General features: G+C 47.0%; 1 protein-coding gene across 1 annotated transcript in view; it reads right to left on the bottom strand.

Moving 5' to 3' along the window:
- Window positions 1-17,356, bottom strand: part of LOC131288637 (protein cortex-like) — a 291,157-nt gene extending 273,801 nt beyond the window's left edge. The window contains 1 exon segment of the mRNA XM_058317787.1: window positions 17,180-17,356. Coding sequence (XP_058173770.1) covers window positions 17,180-17,233 — 54 coding nt within the window. The 5' untranslated portion in view covers window positions 17,234-17,356.
- Window positions 17,357-21,182: the final 3,826 nt, after the last annotated feature.

Below are 21,182 nucleotides of genomic sequence, written 5' to 3' on the forward strand. Positions count from 1 at the left end.
AACGCACGCCACTGGCCCGCGAGCATCAAGGTTTCTGCACTGAAACACGATCGATTTTTTGCTCCATACTCCAACAGCGAGGCGTATTTCTGTGATTCATGACGCCGATATGTTCGTAATGGTACCGTCGAATGGCAACAGCGTCGCTTCATGTTTCCGACTTGGTTTGGCAGAGCTATCGGTGGATTCCATTCCTGTGAGTCGCAACAGGTGCCATAAAAGACAAGTTCACGAATGTTTGCACAACCGTTGTCTAGTTGTTGCAACACTTCGATGTCAGGGAGTTTGCAAATATTGTTTGAAAATGTATAACACCAGAGAAATCAACGCTACTCCATTTACTCACAATATCAACCGGCGTTTCGGGTGTGGAGTTTGGAGTATTGCTTTATTTCGCTTCATGTGAATAAGACTCGACTGTCTTCAGCTATCTAAAAATATGTAAAAGGAGAGCTACCCTTTCTTTGATCGAGATAAGGAGGATGACGCGTCGCTAAACGTTGATTGGCGATTACATCTCTTTCTCAAACATGAAAAGGTCACAGTAACAGAATGTTTAAAACAGAATACAGCTGAACAAGCTCGGCAGTGTGGAACGTGATCCAACACGTTTGCCACTCAATTTGTAACCACTTTGCATGGGTCACACCTTGATCCGCGTCTGTGGCTCTTTTCTTGTTCATCTTGAAGGCTCATCCGCTCGCTGCATCAGTGGCACGTTATGGCCATTTGGATGCGCGAGATATGCATCTTCCGAACACAGTGCACAGACATGTGGTTAGGTGCATCATGTCGTTCCTGCTTGTAACGAGGTACGGAACGGGATAAAGCGAATTGATAATGAGACTCTCTTGGAGATAATTATTAGACATCCGGACGATTTCCAACAAGACATTCCGGCCAAGAACGTCGCGTGAGGTCGACCCAACATTGCCAAGTTGTTCCTCCCTTCGGTTAGATTCGAGATTAATCACACCATATCCAGAAGCCATCTCAGGTGTCCCATGGTGAGGATCGACTACTACACAGTAACACTTTTTCGCTCGATTTCAACTTAAATGGTTTAAATGATGCACCACTGTTTACGTCCTGCCATAGCCAAAGGAACAAGGCTACGAAGACATGTTCCAGCCCTCGAGGAGACATCATGCCGCGATCCGCTCTCATCCGTCTATGCACCGAAGAGTCATTGCTTGAGGGAAAAGTGTGAGACTCCGAAGAATCCAGATAAAATTGCTCCTTTGGTGTGTAATGATAAATCATAATTTCATTACGCATTCACGATCTCGCATCGTCGTAGTCCTCGATACAATGTTGCCCTTGGCATGCAACCGGACGTCGACTATCCCAGTGTGTTGCACTCAATCACGATCCAGGGACATGGTCGGACATCTCGAGTCTTTGCGAAGGAATAAGCTCGTGCCTGCGTACGTCCCGAGTTGGTTCGTGTCGATCGAAATAAACCGGGAATTGATTAATAGTCGGGGCACACTTCTGCTTTAATTAGAACGATCATCGCCATTTTGCAAGTCATCTTTCGCCAGACGCGTGCCTCGAAGCAACCAGACCGTATGTGTCCGGAGGGGTTTTCAGGTACATTTTCAACTCCCCTGGAGATCCCCAGCACGAAAGCACAATCGATCAGCGGGAAGATAAAATCTAAGATCCAAATAATGTTTCATTTAGTGGCGGAATGACTCAAGAATTCATAACTGGAACCAACTGTGTGTAACAAGCTTAAATTGTTTGTGGCTAGAAATATTACCAACTCGAGGTCAGCGTACACGTCCCTTACACTGGATTACAAAATTCCTTCGAAAACATTACCAAGAACATTTTATTCAAGATGAAACAAGTAAATAAACCACGGAGACTCTGAGTCAAACTGCCGAACTGATGTAAACAACCTGTACGCAAATAACAGATTGAAGGCTTTTGGAGCTCTAGAATTGGCAAATATACGAATCGGAATGGTAGAGATAGTTAATCAAAAATATTCAACACAGAATCAATTGGCCAACTAATGTCACGATCCTCAGTAAAGGCCATGATTAAACTGCTCGAGGAACCGTGCCAGCGTCGAGTCTCTTCAACTATTTTACTCATCATCATTTCGGTGTTACAGTTTTGCCCTCCTTGGCCAGGACCATACCGAAGGCTGGCAGAATTTTTTTCCTCGAGCTGACATTTTGGCTCCGGCATCGTCTGACCCAAATTAGTTTTCCTGACTTTGGACTCACCCCGTAAGCGCAAAGATGATGATGGAGGCACAAATAGTGCCAGTCGCGCTACAGGTTGGTGCAAGGTTTCTTTTTTATCAATCTTCGAGGATCCCTCTATTGATCTCACCCTTCCCTCTCCCAAGCCTTCAGGTGGAAGCGTGAAAACAAGTGATTGAAATCATTCATTTAACGATACATAATAGCGTGCAAGCGCTACTCAAACCTTGCGTTTTTTCCCGCCCGGTTAAATGGAATTCCATCGTTCACGTGCCCGAAACGTCCCGCGTCGCTTCGAAAACCGGTACCCTTTAAGTCGTCTCTTGTGGGGAAGGCCCCTCCGCAGTGGGTGGGTGAAATGGTGCTCCCCTTTTCCGTTCACAGAAAGGGGTGAAATATCTCAGGATCGAAATTCACTCTTCTTCGAAGGAATGTCGCTAGTTAAAACGAGAGCGCGAAAGAAAGAACCAAAGTAAGCGGAGGTGAGAAGCAGTCAAAGAGCGGGTGTACGGTATGGCGGGGTTTGGAAGTTGCATTCCAACGTGCAGACAGGATGCAACCGGACAGCATCCTGCAGCGGAAGAGCGTCGAAAAAAGATGGTCCAAAAAGGAAGATGAAGAAAACCGATCAATGGATCGACAACTCAGAGGCTGGGTGAAAATTGTTCCACCGAGAGACCGTTCCTCGTGCGCTTGGATGAGCACACACACACACACACACACCTTACGTTGGCGGGAAGCATGCGCAGGCGTTAGTACATGTAAAATATATCAGAATTTCAATGAGATTATGTTAATGAACTCAATAAAAGGGGTAATAATATCGATACTTACGAATCGGTCCGGAGGGCCCATTAGGATGGCAGAAAATCATGTAAAACCCCTCTAGCAGTGACCCCTTCTTCTATCCCCGAAGGTCTTTTAGGCACGCGTGTTTCCTCGTATGTCCTACCCCATTCCACCCACCCCTTCACTTCGAAGATGCTGATGGATCGTTCGATTAAACAACGAGCGTCTCATTAATGGATGCTGAAATGGACGATCGGCACACGACCAAGATCCTTCTTTGGGACCGGAAAGGATGTTTTTTTGTCTCTTTTGTTCTCCTCATACTCGAACCGATGGTTAACTTTGTAACAAGATCATTAGACTTCTTAGGCAGGCAACTTTTCCATAACGATTCATAGTAGAACATGATAACAAAGTCAATCTACACATTTTACGTCTCTTTGAACCTCTTACTGTTTACTGTTTAAGTCTAAGTTACTCGAAACTTTATTATGCTTATTCCGTACGATCTCTACTTTCATTTCATTTGCATTTTTAATTCATTTCTGATTGAGGCCAATGTTGTTGAAGTATCAAAGTGTGATTTTGTACAGAACGAAATTTTGTACCTATCACTTGACGTATATTGAAAATACATATTTTAAATAGAACTTAGAAGGCAACATATTTAATTCCGTCAAGGATCTATAGTTTTGAACCAAATAAAGACATTCCTTCCTAAAGAGACGCCAATGAATCTTTTCTGTCGCCAAATTCTTGCGCAACAGCCTTCAACGCCACGCCAACTAACGGTAAAGTCATCTTATGTCGGCTTCCCTCCGTAAAAACGGTAGCAACCGAGACACACGTTTTGTTAACACGATCGTCGCGACAACTTAACCGAAATGTAGGAAGCTCAAATAACACGATCAAACAAAAAACAAACCAAAGATCGTGCATCCAGCGACGACACGCCGCACGGCACGCTGCACATAAATCAGTTTAATTAATTTGTGTTACATGCGCATGGAATGAACACATTGCACATCGCCTGTGTGTCGCTTCCATTTGAAACGGTTCTAATTTTCTTACATTTATCATCATGTGTGCCGCCTTCCGAAAGCTCGCGCTTTCCGCCGACACCGACAACGACGTCCCGAAAAGGGTGAACTCTTGGAGCCTCTGGTCCTACGATCACCACACAGTAGAACGCGATCATTCATCGATGCCGCACGTAGAAGGTGGGAGGAAGCAAAGGAAAAGAAGGAAAAACAAATGGCCATATAATTCCAAAGAAAGATACTCCGCACTAGATTTAGTACTTCTTCGATCGATGTCGATGTATGTAAATGGTATATCGAGAAAACTATTTCCTTCTTCTGTACAATTTCTTTCGCAAACCACGCGGCTTCTGGTGAGCAAGAACAGGCCGCCCATTTTCGTAATGCCCACCATGATCGATTTTGTATCGTATTTTTTCTTTCCCGGTGGATGTTTAATGCCAATGGGGTCAAGAATTTCTTTACACTTTGATGCCACTGGTTCCCTGAAAAAAAGGAGCAAAACCCCTCCAGTGTCCTCCAAGAAAAGACGCAGGGAATAAGCAGGCGCACGCGGTCCTGTGGCGGCGCGATTTACGGCTCGACCATGTAAATATTTTAATTTTTGAGATTCCACCACCTAGATAGAAGCCGACATAAGCGTACACCCTACATAAGCTCATTGATATTGGGTTTTCCGGCGTGCCGCCATATTAAAGCATGTCGGTCTACTAACAACCGATTCCGTGACATGTTGAAAAATCTCAATTGGGATACGATGAACACGTTTTCTACTCGGCTACCGATTGGCGACCGGTTTCCTAACGAACATAATGCACATGGTCCTTATTTTGCTATTATATTTTTTTCCCACTCGATCAGGTTTGACTCATTCATGCGCTTTCGATCACCAAACGTTCGAAAGTATAATTATACTTTGATGTTTATGACACTTTTCCATGTTGATGAAAATCGCTTTCGAAACAAGAATCCCAATTGTAAAGTATCAAACCAAAGATTGTTAGTTCTCTCGTTTTTGCTGCTGTTTTATTCACCACTCTTCTGAACTTCTACCGATTGGAGTAACACGCCGCTTGACGTGTGCATAATTTATCGTCGCATTCAAAAGCACACGTTGCAGCAGCACAAAAACACCGCGTTGTGGAAACAGAAAAAAAAATGTGTATCAAATCCTGTCCAAACCGACAACCCTACACGATCTTCCTCCGCATCGGAGGTTACTCCGGTTAGGATGAAAATCGTGCTCGCACATTACGCGAAAATTTAACGCAATCCGTGCGCGTACCTAACGAACCAGGCGACAAATGAAAAATATAGCTACGCCTCGATCTTATGCCATACGACGGTCCGGCCACTTCGAGAAGGATCGCCAACAAAACGGTAGTAAATTTAAAATTGATTTTTCAATTCGACCATAAATTTTCCGCCACGGCTGGCGTGAGCATCTCACACACCGACATTCCCGGCCGTCCCCGGGTCTCCGAGCCAGCGAGGAACTCTATCACGCAGTCGTAGTTCAACGGCGTGTCAAAGAGCCCACCAGAGTAGCACAACGATCCAGACGTTGTGACGCACAAAACTAGTTTCGGGTAGCAAATCGTTCTGAAGGTAAGCTGCAACCGCAACTAATCCTATCTTCTGGGTCAATGGTCGACAATCCTACCCAATGTACTCGTCCTCCGATAGACGTTATCACCTATTCCCATTTGCCTCTCACTAGCGGGTGGAGTCAAGTTCAGAAAGTTGGAGAAATTGTTCTCAAAAATATTTCTCAGTAAAGCCAACCGTTATGGTTCTCCCTTGCCAGACTACGTACCTTTTTCCAACTCGACGCCTTGTACTAACGTTCGAGTCGCGCAAAGTCTGGTGGTCTGCCTGTGTGATTCATAATTAATGGCTCAGACACGACCGGGGGAGTCTGTTTCACCTACTTCTCTCCTCTCGTTGCATGTGATACACCCAAGACCCATTGCTCCGCACGAGGGAAAATACATAACCTTGGCTATGGAATGTTTCATACGAGAAAATGTGCGAAGGACGTTTGGGAAACTACTCAAAGAAAGAAACAGAAATGGGCCCTATTTCACGATGTTAGACTTCGCAATTGCACCGAAAAGAATTAAAACCATAACGCACATTATTTTAATCGAGTTTTGTATCTCTGAGGGGTCCTCCTATAAACGGCAAATATAGTCCTAAGATCTAGATTTCTTCAAACACCTTCCAAAGACATACTTTTAAGCACCCCATTTACAGTTGTACCTGTTGCACCTCAGGAGCAACTAAACACATTTTCTCACTTTACCGGGCCTGATTTATTGGCTCCATTTCTAGTGGCCTGCAGGTATCTGGAATGTAGCCTTTTTAAATCGGCACGCATCATACGGTAAACACACAATTCGCATCATCCACATGCCACGACCAGAGGGTCATTTCGGTATGTGTGTATTTATGGAAGAATTATGGAACACCATTGCCAGAGTAAGAAACCGCTCATTTGCGGCAACCACATTTGATCCCATGGTGCATTACTTGCTGGAAGTCGCTGCCTGAAGGGCATTCAACCTCCGCTAGAGTTTTCCGCACGTTGGTGGTATAATGGCTGGCGTGGCGTTTGGCACATTTTCAATACAATGTCCTGATGTCCCGATATCGAGCACGGAACGTGGCAGAGTGAAAATCTTACGTCGAACGTTATTGATGGTCTATTGTTTTCCGCCGCCATATTGCCGTCGCCTAAGGTGTACGGAGTGTCGTATTTCAGGCGCCACAAATCGGAGCAAAAACCCATCGAACACACCTACGCCCGAAAAGTTCTTGCAGACCCACAATGGCTGCAGACCATGCAGGTCCGTGCAGAAGGACGGAGGGCGCGAAAAAATAGATGTCATATTAATTTGATCGTATATTCCAATAAACTGAAATGTTCCATAATTTATTGATTATTATTTTCATGTTTCTCTCCCGCTTTATCAAGGTGATCGACGATATTTCTGTCCGCTTCCTTCCGCAAGAAAGGATACATTTTTGCAAGACCTTTTTTCGTATGTGAGAGAGTTTGAGGTTCCGCACCGAACGAAGGCGACGAAGTGGTGAAATGTCATTATCGTCTTCTCGCCAGCTCTGGCCGCGCCATCATACAAGCACCAGCGCATTTCCGACAGCCGACTGAAAAGATCGCAAACGATCGCAAACGATCTGGGCGAATGGTGGTAGAATGGAATTTTCGTCCGGAGGCCCGTTTGGGAGGGCCCGCGTGCGAAGGCGGACAATGAGACATAATGTGCCGGTGATGGCCGCACTCCGGAGGGGCCTCACGCTGGGGAAAACGTCTACCTAACGCGACTACGAAGCCCCACTAGTGCCCTTTTTCCTGTGAGTCTCCCCCGGCGACGCTTTACAAAACGGTGAGTACACTATTGAAACGTCTTAATATCATAAACAAGTCATAAAATGTGCGGATAAGCCGCGTGCGCGACAGGCGAAGGTATAAATGGGATATTTCACCGCATGTGACCATTATTGTGCAGGAGAGAATAATAGAGTTCATTAAAATTGATTCAGTCCACGAGTCGAGTCCAGAGAAAAAGAGAGCCCCCATCCCGATCCCTAGGAGGGAAGGGACGGGCTGGAAGAAGCGATAGACCGTTACGTCCGTTACTGTGGCCGATTTGGACAGCTTGGACAGTGGTGAGCTTGTAAACCATCCATTATCCAACCACGCGAGCCTCCTCAACTCGTCTAGACTCCCGGTGTATGAGTGTCCGGTTGATTGGAATGTGTCTATAGGACCCACGTACAGCCTCAACCACCGACTTCACACAGGATTCCAGGTGATAGTGCGTGATGAGATGACTAACCGAGCCCTTCACGATCTTATTCCCTGGAGGATGTCAATAAAAGTGGCGTGTCTTTTGCTGGTAATGTCATACAATCCACGTTAGGAACCGTTGGTGTTGCTGTAGCTGATGTATGACAGCAAGGAGCAACGTAATAGGCAGGCAAATGTCAAGCATTTCACCACACTTTTGCATGTTAAATCGGTATGTGGATAGTATTGCATCTCGGTGCATCAATAATTGTTGACAAAAAGCACTACAACCAACCGCGAATACCCTCAGGAATTTCTTTAATGACTCGATGTGGTCATCATAATGATCGGAGGTTCTACAAGCTCTTAGGCATCTACCACGGTGCCATCAGTCTCTCACAACACGCTGACGGGTAGTATTGGATGACCAAACACAAAACGAGAAATATGTCAAACCCAATCGATCACCTTCCTCGCTACGCATCAAGATGCGCCATCCGGTGTGCCCCGATATGTGCATGCATTACGAGCACCCCAAGGGAATGACCATTCAACGTTCGCACCATTTATGAGCGGACGATTTTTACCATAGGTAATATTGTTTGCCTTAGCGAAACTAGTGCATGTGCACAAATAATCATAATGACCAAGTTCACCACGTTCGGTCTCACACTCCATTTCGAGCGTTCCGCGGGGCGATCTTCCGGTTCAATTTAGCACAAAAATGCTCACGTAAACGATCTCATATCGTGAATGGCAGATGAGATGTGAACAAAAACGCAGCTCCAGGTGAGAGCAAAAGGTGCAAAAACGCCATCACCCAAGATGATCGCTGCATTGACGATCATGCATTTATGCAACGGGGCACGCGGTAGGCTTTAATTGAATTCGCCTCGTCATCATAGGAACGCCCGTCATCCCGGCCCACGATCCGTTTAGATTTTTTCCTCTCCATATTTTAGTATCCTCAAGGAAAGAGAACCATCGATAAGGTGAATAACAACAAAACAAAAAGGTATGAGCTCGCGACATAGTTCCACACGCGCAGCCCTCCGCTCTGGTATTGATCGGCGTCAATTTATACCGTGTGTGTATGTATGTGTGCTAGCGGATGAAACTTTTATCGTTCGATTTGATGCTTTATGATTTATGTGCGAGCTCCGTGGACACCCAGAATACCATGTAAGGAATGCTGCCCACGGACCGTTTTTTCCCTACTGCTTTATTCCCGTTCCATTTGCAGTACAACCTGGGAAGATCCCCTGAGAATCTAGAAGAGACACACATGCAGAACTCCCGAAAAGGCATCGGAAATAATCGAAAGGTGTGAGATTTCTTACATTGTGGTCTCCCACAGTTTGGAGGCCGAATGTGCCACCACTGTTAATTAGAGGAAGCGCTACATTTTCCCACCGACTTTCTTGTGCACTCTAGGAGGTTTCGATTGCACAGCACCCTTTAGATCTCCCGGGTGCCGTCTCAGTGCGCCACTCCGACAAGGAATGGATGATGATTGAAAAATTTCATAACTTTATGCTGTCCGCCTCGAATCATCTGCGCCCTCCTTGCACTCAGGGAGATCAGCACTGAGAAAGAAACGGTGCGCACAAAGGCAAACGACTTTGAAGTGTGTTCATAAATATTGAATGTTCGGTCCTGACGACCTCCCCGCTGGACGTCTGTCTGCTGAGTGTCTATATTCCACTCCCTATGAGATGCGTTTGAGTGATAGTGTCCATCACCAACGCGGTGGACTTCAGACCACTGCCTGGTACCGGTTTGGTGGAATTGAATGAGCTGTTTGTGTCGCGTCGCGCCCCGTTGCCTTTTACGACTTCGCACCTTGCAATCCCACCCAACTAACTGCTTTCGGGAACTATTTCTCTCGCTGGCGAAAGGTGATGGATTAGCATAGGTTGTGCGCGATCACGCAGAATGACCGGACGAGCATCTCTTTAGGAGATCAATCAGGATCTTGAAGGACCAAATGGGACTGCATCTATAGTCGGTCCAGCTTTTGAGAACTTCATCGATTTATCGTATGCATCGGATTGAAGACTGATCTTGGGTTGATGATGGACTCGAGTAGTGCATATAAAATCTTATAACTCAATATATAGAATAGTTGAATGCCACCAATAGAGGACTTGCGTGGACTAACCGAAACCAACTGTAACACAGTAATTTGCTAATTATCTATAGATCGGCTCTGTTTTATTCTGCGAAATTCCCAGATCTCCAGAAGATATGCCAAACCAGAAACGGAAGATCTAGTAAGTCCGAACAGATTATTCCAAAGCCTGCATGAACTCCTTCGGAAAAACCCCCCATTCAGTGTGGGGAACACATTCCGTCGAGCAACACCCGGAGTAGTGCGTGCACTCCGCATCCGAAAAGCGCCAGATATCACCCATCTGGTGGCGTCGGTCAGGCGAAAGAATTTTAATTGGTATCCGATCTCGGGTGGTTTTAGTGTCATTTTCGTCGAGACACGCGTGGCCCGCTTCTGCCATAAGCGGCGGAACCGCCAGATAGGGTTCGAAAAACACGAGTTACGACTCGTCGCCATGTTCCGCCCGGTGCAATCTTGATATTGTATTTAAATTTTCGCTCCCCACACTCACGGCATGACCTATTCTCCCCGCTTTCCTCGGGATTGGAACTGGACCGCCGCGTTCCCTCCTCCGGACGATGCGATTCCCAACTTGTTTTTTCGTCTAGTGACCAGTAATGGATTCCGTGCGATATCACTCCTGCCACCGACGACGAAAACCGCCAAGACCACGGCTAGATACGACTCCGCGCGACACGATGAGCCTCCGCCGAGGGAGGAAGAAAAAATCGCCACCAAAGGTCCGATAGGACACGGATATGCAATGTGCTGTTGGTGGCCGCTCCAGACCAAGCCTGTCCACCTACGCACGCCGCGTTAACCTAACGCCAGTCGGTTGCGCAAATTGCAACGAAAACGCAATTCACACTGTGCGTTTCCGTCCCTCGGTTCCCACTTGGCCACTTGCTGATTTGGAGCGAGAAGCAAGCGATCGCATGCCGTGTTAGCCACCAACGCGATGCACTTTCAAGATGCGGCACTGGCTCGGTGTACCCAGCGAGGAGGCGAACAAAACTGGTCCGGGTTAGTGGGTTTTTTCCTACCTCATCACCCGTGGTTTCGCGTTTCGGTACGCGATGCCCTAAGTGGATTACATTACCTTTACTTAAGGTCCGCAATGAACGCACAAAACCTTGCGGAAGATGGCTATCTAATCAGTGCTGGTGATGATTTACCAGACCACGGCCGAGTTAATTTCCACTCTGTGCGTGGCATTAATTTGAAATTAAATTAATGCTACTGAAGAGCGAAAGAAAAGTTCCAACCAGAAATCTCGGTCCCATTAACTATTTACAATTAGAAACGCAATCGTTCCAATCGGCAAGCTGTAATCTCCCGGGAGTGTGTCGCCCAGCTGATAAACTTCAGTAGCCACCAAGTCCACGCACAAGCCTTGCAAAACTAAAAGAAAGAAAAAGGAGATAGCAAGTTACAACTCTTCTCTGCCGTAGAGGAATGAACTCGTGAATAATCTACGATTTACGGTTTCACTCGATGGTGGTAGCAATTGTCGCGATACTCGCGCGCGCACCGGTGCGAATCGCCATAAATTCTGCTGTATACCAGAATTTATTGATTACATTGTAATATTTCCCAGGGTGCGCGCGCCCTGAAGGGTCCCGGTGGAGGACTGAGTCCGCTGGTCTGGTTTCAGGGATTAGTCGGTAAACCGCACCGGCCCCATCGGTTCAATAACTTCACCAGCTGCCCGAACCAGTTGCCAACGCCGGTGGAAAGAGTTCCATCCACCATGAAAATATGGGGAGCAGTAGAAAAAAGGACGGCCTCGCCACCCTTTGGGTCAGGAGATGATGCGAGAAGGAAGGTAGGAGGTATGGAAAAAAAAATGTCCATACCAGAGCCCCAACAACGTGTGATAATAATCACCTATTGAAATGTCATTTCCTAATGATACACCGGCGTGCCGATCTAGGAATTGCGCCTTTGGAAGCCCGAACGCACCGAGGAGACGCACTCTTTTCCGACCACACGAACGCCCACATTTGCGGCCACTAGACGCCTATAGCCCGAAAGGGAAGCTAGACCGCATGGTACTCCCTTGCCCTAAGACGGGAGGAAAAACCGGAGGGTCTTCACCGTTCCGAACATGGTCGTTCGACGACGTGGAAGAGGTGTGAAATTAATGGCCTCCGTACCTAAAAAGCAAAATCTTGCACTTATTAGCGAACATACAATTTATTTAGTGCGTACAGATGGGGCTCGCTGCGCCGGGCCGAACGTGACTCCGGTCAGTGGAGTGGCCTTCCGTCGCCTTCGTTCCCGGGTTCTTTCCTAGGGGACGACCACATTTGCCACGTTCCGCCGAGGACTCCACGAGTCAACGAATTACCAACAGGCGTCGAAAGCAAGAAGGACGTCATAAATAATTTGCACCGCGACGAAACCGCGCACGCTTTTTGCGCTCGTGGAACTCATCTTACCGAGGGGAAGGATGGTCGAGTAGTTTTCCTCGCCCTTCGCACGTTTGCAAGATGGTCGATCCAATTTGAATGCCGCCGATCAGCTCGGTGGGCATGTGTTTTGCGCGACTCATTACACGAATATATAATTAGGGCGAATGGTGCGAGGATGTGTCAACAAGTGGCATGGCATGCCGTCGGTCCCTTCCCCTCTCCCACGGGGGACGGGAGAAGATAAAGTGTCAAAGATTTAACCGAACCGCTTTTGGCGTGCGAAGACGTGAACTTTGGGTCGCTCGTGCCTGAAAGGGTTCGGTATGGTCGAGAGGCAGCACCAGCATAGGTCGCATCCAAAACTGGCTCGGTACACGGGCTTGCGACTTTGGAACGCATTAGGGAATGGTACATAAACCGACCACTTGCCCACGGAGGCCACGCTGTAAATGGTTGGGGTGAGTAATAAATTTTCCGGAGCTGCCCCATTGCCTTTTTGCGTGAGGTGGAGGAACTAGATAGGAATGCCGTTTTTTAAACTGCTCTCATAGTTTTATGGTTTAAATTTTACACCGTACCATTTACCAGATTACAATGTTGTCTATTCATCGTGAAGAAGATATTAATGATGAGATGCGGGATGTAAAGAAGATGAGCATGTTACTCTAATTTTCTAGCTCTGTTGGAAATATATTCTAAGCAGTTGCCTACATTCAGGCGTTTAGGAATGCAGGAATCCTTTTCTATTCATTTAAAAGGAATTAGGAACTAAGTCGAATGAATAAGCCAAATGAACTATTTTGACAGAAGAAATAAACAGTAGCAAACTGGAGCTCAAGGTGTAAGGTTTACTTACTTCACGAAGACCATCCGAAAATTCACACAAGCTCTAATTCTTCAAAACAATTTCGGTGCAACATCATGTTTTATTTCCACTGCGAAGTATTACATCCCGCACAACATTATTCAACTTGATTATTAAATTACCTGGTGGGCTTTTTGAAATCCTACTCCTTTGCATCTAATCTGTGGCATTATCGTCCTCCATGGGGTAACATTACCCTCACTGCACAACAAAGTACCTCCAGACAAGGAGTCCCTTTTGCTTACGATAGTAACCAGGACAAAGACAACAACCGGCATCCATCTGCCAGCAGTCGGCAGCAAATAAGCATGCTCGCAGCGTTTAATGGTCGATAAAAACGGCCTTCCTACCGTTTGCACGCGCTTAAGTATGATTTGGTTGAAAAGGAAAAAAACGCAGCGAAATTTTTCCCTGCCCACTCTGGTCTTCTTCGGGGTCCTTGGCCACGAACAGCGATTATGCTCAACAACAACGACGACGACGACGTCGACGATGACCGAAGCTCACTATTCATTTGCGTAGCCAGAACCCCACCCTGGGCCACCAGGTAGCTGGACATCGGGCGCAGTCCCGTGTAGCAAAAATTACATAATTTATGACCGGAGCAAAACGAAACGGACCCGCGAATGCTACGACGCGAGGAAGCCAGCTTTTTTCCCGCGGAAATAATAACGTAGGTGGTTTTTGTGCGATGGTTCGAGGAATGTGTAATCTTTCCCTGCGACCGAACCATTTATTTCCGATCAAAAAACGTGCACCAAGACCGGCCCAGGGTGGGTACGTAAAACGGACCCGTTGGAGAGCATAAAAATGTGGTAAGCTGACTTTGGACGGAAGGAAAATAACACACAAACAGCATTCCTTGCCCAAGTGGTGCATCTTTTAAGGTATTTTCTTTTTTTTTACTTATTCCGTTATCATTCCATTGCAGACTCTTCGGGAGACCTCTTACACGACATTCCGTTAAAACGACACCGACCAAAAGAAAAACGGGGAATAAAAAAATGGCAACGTACACCGTTTCCTCACGGAGAGCCTGGGTCTTCTTTGTTGCTACACCTAAAACCCAGCTCCTGACCTAGCCCAAACCCCCCGCATGACATCCATGTTTATGATCCGTGAAATAGGGCCGGGACAACCGAGGCACACTTTGGTACAGAAAATGAGGGGCTATTTAAATTACGTCGCACAACATAATCGAGGCGAACGGGGGAAGAGCCGAACCGGGTTCCAATTCCGAACTACGGGCTGGAACGAATCACGAAGCGCACAGATCAAACGCGGCACTTCAAATGCGGGGCACCCCGCATCTAATGGAGCGGAATGAATTGAATTGATTCGCGGATGATACGCGGTCCTCCATTTGTTGATGATTTAATTTTCTCCAATCCCCGTAGGGGGATCCACGTTCCAATCCGTTCGGGATGGGGCTGGATGGATGGATGGATGGATGGATGGATGGGGAGAGAAATTAAGCTACCATTGGCATTGGCAGCTAGTCCACATGCACGACACTTACAATGAAACAGTGTTCCGCTAACGAACCGCGGGAAGACGGAATGGCTCCGAACGTCCGACTGGCCGATGGCAGCTTAAGCTCGACGGTGTCGATGGTGAAAATGAAAAGCAATGTACGTGAAAATGAAGCCTTTTGGTCGCGCGAACGTGAGGACAGGATGGCGCAAAACAACCTGACAGCCGCCGGGGTGATCCGTTAATCTTCATTCCCTACCGTTCATGGCCAAAGGGAGTGAGGTGAACTTTAGTGCCAATTCTTGAGCGCGATGTTTATTTGCTTTTGCACAAAACAAACAAACAAACAGACAGCTGGCTGAACGATCGCACAGGAGCCTTCGAGGATCGATGATGCCTCAAAGGCCAAGTCATTGTGGTGCCCGGATGATAGGATTTCAACCGATGGCACACTTAAGCATCACGTCTCAGGTCTGTCTGGAATGTACAGGAAAAATGATACAAGTTCATTTGGCACAGAGAAATAACCCCACCGTTCGAAGGACCCAATAGAGTGTTCCAACCCTCCCTCTCCAGTTCCACGACTTACAGAAGTCACCTCATCGCTCAAACGACACGAAACGAATCGGTCAAATTTGTACATAATTAACATTAACATGGCACAGCCAGCCGCCGGAGGGTCGATTGATTTCTGATTAATGCAAAATTGTATACTATCCCCGTGGATTGTGCTACACAGCACGTTGAACTGGATCACCAGCACAATGGCATATATGTTAGTTCGCTTTGCAGGAAAACACGGCCGGGAAGAGGAGATTTTTATGATTTATTTAGATATGCACCCACGGCCTTTGCGTTGAGCTTCGGGGGGAAAAACCTTGTTCTTTACGATCACGAGCGTGGTCGAGGAGTCATACGGTGCGGGCGCGCTAAAGCTAAGGCGTTCAAATGCGAGGAACGCGTGTAGGAACATCGGTTTAACCATAAGCCACCCGTTTCCCAAGCGGATCGGATTTAAAATTGCGACGGCCTCTAAACAACAACGAACAACGGACTGGTGTATATCGCTCCCGGCGGCCACAAGAAGCTCAAAAACATATCCCCGCCTGTGAAGTGGTGATTGTCGTGGTTATTCCCTTTGCCTTCGAGTGGTTGCTCATGGTACAGGAAAAAGACGACCCCGGTGCCGTGTTTCTGCTGCCGTATAGAGGGGCATAAATTTTGTCCAGATTTATTGCAATCATTTTCTCTTCTGTTTCTTAACGTGCCGTTTTTTTTTGGTTCTCTTTTCTCTAAGGCATTTGGTTTGCAGACAATTTTTCTTCCACCCCAAGTCAAGTCAAGAGCGAGCTAGGACGATCGCGATGCATAGTTTTTGGCTAGAAACTCCGAACTAATCGGCGAGCCGGTGGCGCAGAAAATGATTCAAAAGATTTCGTACAAATGATTTTCTATTATTTATCGTAACCCTCGGGGAACGATTGCGGTGGACCGGCGATTGATCGGACCCCGGGACCGCCGCTCGCGCAACCGATCGGAAGGATCATTTTTCCTACCCCTGTACGTTTTTCCTTCTTTTTTTTCTTCTCTCTAATCGGCTGTCAGGATCAACGGTCCACCGAAAACGCAGCCCCAAACCGAGGAGTGGCAGAATGGGTGAGAGTAATTGGGCCCGAACACTACCGAAAGGGTCGAACGGAGGAACGGGCAGCATCAATTTGCCAACCGGCGATCGGATCGCGGAATCCACCCGTAGTGGAAGGATCGTGCATTACAGGTTGATTGGGTTGAGGCAGTCCACCCGTTGGAGCCGTTGCCTTCATCCCGCGTACCCTGAAGGGCCAGAAGGAACGGCAGTTTCGGTAAGTATCGACCAGACCTGGTGAGGATTCCTGTGCCAAGTCGGTAAAAGCTTCCCGCGGGCGAAATTGTAAAACGCGCAAATAACCGATCGACCTCACGATCACGGTGCTTGCAGCCTCGCACCCAGCTGTCAGTGCAACTGTCCGCAGCGAGCACGCCCACGAGTAGCCGCAGCTGGAACCATCTTCGACGCTGAAACTTCATTCGCCTCAGGAGCCCAAGAGCGGCACGGCACTGCAAACCGCAAACTAAAAAGCGTCGGCTTGCACAACCGGGGAGTGGGATTTTCAATCGAACTGGGATTTTGTGGACCAGAAGATTTCTTGCGTTCGATAAATGCTACTGGCCTACTAAGTCCCAACTTGTTTGGAAATTAGTACATCGCGCTTCACAACCGAACCACACACCAGCAGCGGCACGTCCAATCGGCCACCATCTGTATGCACTGCGTTGGGATTTTCGAGAGACATTAGCGTTACCTTTGCCCCGATCACACGCACAAACGCACGCCTGTGATCGCCCTCCCGTCGTAATGCCCTTGGAAATCCCAAAACGTTGCATATGTCACACCACTCGGCACGCCCGGACAAACCTTTTTGACCTCGTTCAGCCGGTTGTTGGTACGCTTTTTCACCGAAAAAGCCATCCCGTACACACTGATGTAATAATTTAGAGAAAAACTAGATTGAAAAAATATATAACAGGCACTCCGACACAATCCTTCCACCAGCCTGAACGCACAATCCGGTAACACTCGATCGCGAGCAGGTACGTGATAACACTGATGACAGAATTTGCTCTCATCACGTAGATGAAAAGAAAAAAGAATCGACCTGGCAGTGACAGGTGCTAGTGCTTTGTTACATTTACTGATAAAAATCATTTAAACTTTAGATGATTGATAAGTTTCTGGGAATCGCAAAAGTGTAGTGATTAATTTGTTGTTTTTTTTTGTTTAAATTCAGAAACTAAATGCAATAACAAAATTAAAGCAACTAAATTTGCATTAAAGTGACGGTGATTCAGGTTATTATATACAAATTTTAGAGTTTTTGTTACTTTATACTTGAATGTTACGTTTGAAATACATTTTTAATTTTTACGTACGAAAGATTTATTTGCGTACGAAACGTATTGCCATTATAAAAAAAACGTTTGACTGATTTTATTATTTGCTTTGTAGAGAGAGTAGTAAAGTTATAAAAACGGATCAAAAGAGTTTGAATCAACAGACACAGGATAGACATAAAATGCTGTCGTCCGGTTGAGAATCCAGAGGTTGCTAATCTGATACATTGGATTAGCTTTTTGTTTGACCCTTTAACGCCACTTTCTAGCTTTATTATGCTTCCTTTCGGTAGTAAATAGCGTTTCGGTAGAGATTCATCAATAAAAATTAAAATGCGAGATCACTCGAAGAAAAATTGCTCCACACATGCCGCTCGCTTAAAATAAAAATGTTGCAAATTTTAATATCCGAATTATTTTTTGAAAATCGAACCTAAACCTCAAAAGAAGTACATGGCTGACCGCTAGATGCAAACACATTTTCATTGGCTAATTAAAATCATTACTCAACCATTAACTTCTACTCGTTTTCCAGATTACCACGACCACCAAGGTGCATTCTCAGCCAAGCTGTCGTTAAACTCAATTTGTTATGATTCATCAACAACTTTAATCACGCCAAACCCAATGTAATCCGTCGGTTTGTAATAAGTTCCGAGTGAATAAGAAAAAAAATGGAGGCAATAAAATTTAACGTATCATGCCTAGATTAGGTTACAGAACAGGTTCGTTCGCTCCATCTACCGGGCCAGGATCTGATGCGGCCAGGGCGATAAAACGCGGTGTCGAACATCCGCCCGGGTTGTCCCAGCGTTCCCGCAGCTCCCTAACAAATGACCCAATACTGTTTAATTTGTAACACACACAGCACGCCCGCTCTGCAAGTCATAATAAACTATATTAAAGTGTACCCGTTGCCTAGAGCGATTTAACGTCACGCTCGCTCGTCGTTTTCCCTTTGACCGCGGCAAATCTTGATAAAACGGCAACCACTGTGCGAGGCTCATTCGAAAATTCAACGACACCATTACGCAGTGCAGGGCCGATCGAGCCGTTTAACGATGGGCCGTTTTTAAAATGACTAACCACGGGAGCACCAGAAGGAACCTCTCGGACGCGACTTCTCAGTCCGCGGATCCCGTTGACAGTGATTGGTTGTGGTCATTTACGCCACCCTTCTCCATTCTTCCGTTTGTCGGACCAGTTGCCGCCGAAGATAATTTGTGAATAATTATTTTCAATCGAATGAAAACTCTCGCACTGGGCATTCGCATTTAAGCGGCGCATTGCAACCTGCTGGCCGTTCGACAGTTACATGAAGCCAGCCACTTGCCGCCACGGGATGGCGATGGCTTGGCTACGGACCACCCCAGGACTGGTGGGCCGCCCCAAACTGTCCCATTCGGCCGGTCAACCGGGAACCGAAATGATGAAGCATATAATTATCGATATAATAAATGAAGTCATTTACGTTTATCCTCAACCCTTGGCCTGTCTGGATGCCCAACAGATCGCCCATCTCGGTTGAGGTGACTTGCTACGTGGAAAGGGGTGGGATAAAGAAAAAGTTTCTCTTGCTTCAGAGCGATTGGAGGGACACAAAATCAATTAAAATTTTAATAATTTTATTGACACCAACCTTGTACGCTAAGAACATCCTTTGGTCTGAAGGCAAGAGCGGCCATTCTAATTAGCATATAAATTGCAATATTTTTTTCTTGCACTTTGATCTCCTCCCTCTTTAAGGTAGACTTTCTTCCCGCTGTCCTTACAAAGTAGCCCTTGGTCAGTGGCCATTTAACGGTGAGTTGTTTTTATATCAAACACTAAGCAACCCTGTGTGAAAGTGATTAAGATTTTGACGATTTTCTTTAATGAAAAGCAACACCGGCGTTACTGCGATAGCATTCGTTTTTTTCTGCGCAACCCGCAACTGTGTCCCGGCAGGCAGGAATCGAACGGCCGGAGCCTATCAACGATCTCATCAGCACCAGACGACATGATGTGACGGCACCCGGACAACACCGGAAGCGAACGAGCTCGGCTAATTGCAGTTAAGTGACGATTCGGGCGACCACCATTAACATGCTGGCGCTGTCCAGCGTAATCACCCCCAAGCCGAGACGAGACCGGCCGATCGAAACGATCGATCCGATCCGATCGCTCCTTGCGGCGAAATTTCTCCCCTGTTTGGCCCAGATTTGCCAGCTTTTATTTTTATGTTTCTTTTTCTCTTTTTTTTAGTCGCAGTTTTTACCCGCACAGCCCGACGAGCGCCGTTTAACATCGAACCCGGATGCCGAGGTACCCCGAAGATTCCTCGATCACGCCACAACTTAATGCGGCCAACGTCTGGGGCCGTGTGGGTCCCGACGGATCGTTATTACACCGGCGCTGGCTCTTTGGCCCCGAGCTCGACGGGTCGCACAGTTTGATAATGGTCGCGTTGACGAGTAATTTGTCCACGAGCACGATAATTAGGAGTGTATGCGAGTAGAGGGGTGTAATTATCCGTCGCTACGGAAGGATCCTGTGTCCCTACCGCCAGGTGACATTAGGAACCCTATGGGGCGCATCATCATTTGGCAATTAAATCAATCTGCCTACGATCGAGGCCAACGGTAGCCGCCGTGGTTGGCCGCATAATTGGTCGCAACGGTGCGGTCTAATAAGATTAATTTTATGACTCTCGCGAGACGCTCCGTATCCGGGGGACAGCACGCTTCAAGATGACAGCGATTGCAGGTCATCATTATCGTTGGGTGGCACGGAGGAGAAAAGGAGAGAGTAGGGTGGGAAAGGCTCCACACGCGGCGACACCAGCCCCCACCCGGATCGATCTCTTATCGATCAACGCACACGAGCCGCGTGAAGGATGGACGGTCGCCGTTTCGTCGATGCGATAAAACGATGCGATGCCTCATGCGAACCCCTTGTCGATCGCTTTTCGACACCAGCTCGATTTTAATTGACTTTTCGTGTCGTGTTCTTATAAATCGTGCCAGCTTCTGTCCACCGGGCTGACATAAATAGTCTCCAGTGGCCGTTAAAACCTAAACGCCAGCCGCGAATCCGACGCGATTGCTTGTTTACTTTATTTTCCACCGGCCGCGACAGGTAGTTACAGGTTAGCACTTTAGCGAAAAACCCCACCGATGACCGAAGCGGTTCATCTTCCTTCTTTGAGACCGGGCACAATCTCATCACGCCACACCGCTGTTGATCGGCCGCAAGTGTGTGCAAACTATCGGATCGATACATGACCGTGCGTGTGTGTTTTTATCTACAGAAACCTGCTCCTTGAACCCGTTGCGGTTCCCTTGTTTTTTTTGCCTCCACCAAGTCCCTAGAGCTACCAACTACACTTTATCCCGCACAACGACAAATTCCTACACGCACTGATAACGGACCGACAACCAACAACCGTTCCGATCGAACGACCGAGCGAACGTCGAATGAGATATCGTTTCCGACGGGAAAGCTAAGTTCCGGTATCACTCGATGGGTCGTAAAAGTATCGCGATAAT

The sequence above is a fragment of the Anopheles ziemanni genome, chromosome 3, assembly GCF_943734765.1.
Source record: "Anopheles ziemanni chromosome 3, idAnoZiCoDA_A2_x.2, whole genome shotgun sequence".
NCBI classification, from domain to species: Eukaryota; Metazoa; Arthropoda; class Insecta; order Diptera; family Culicidae; genus Anopheles; species Anopheles ziemanni.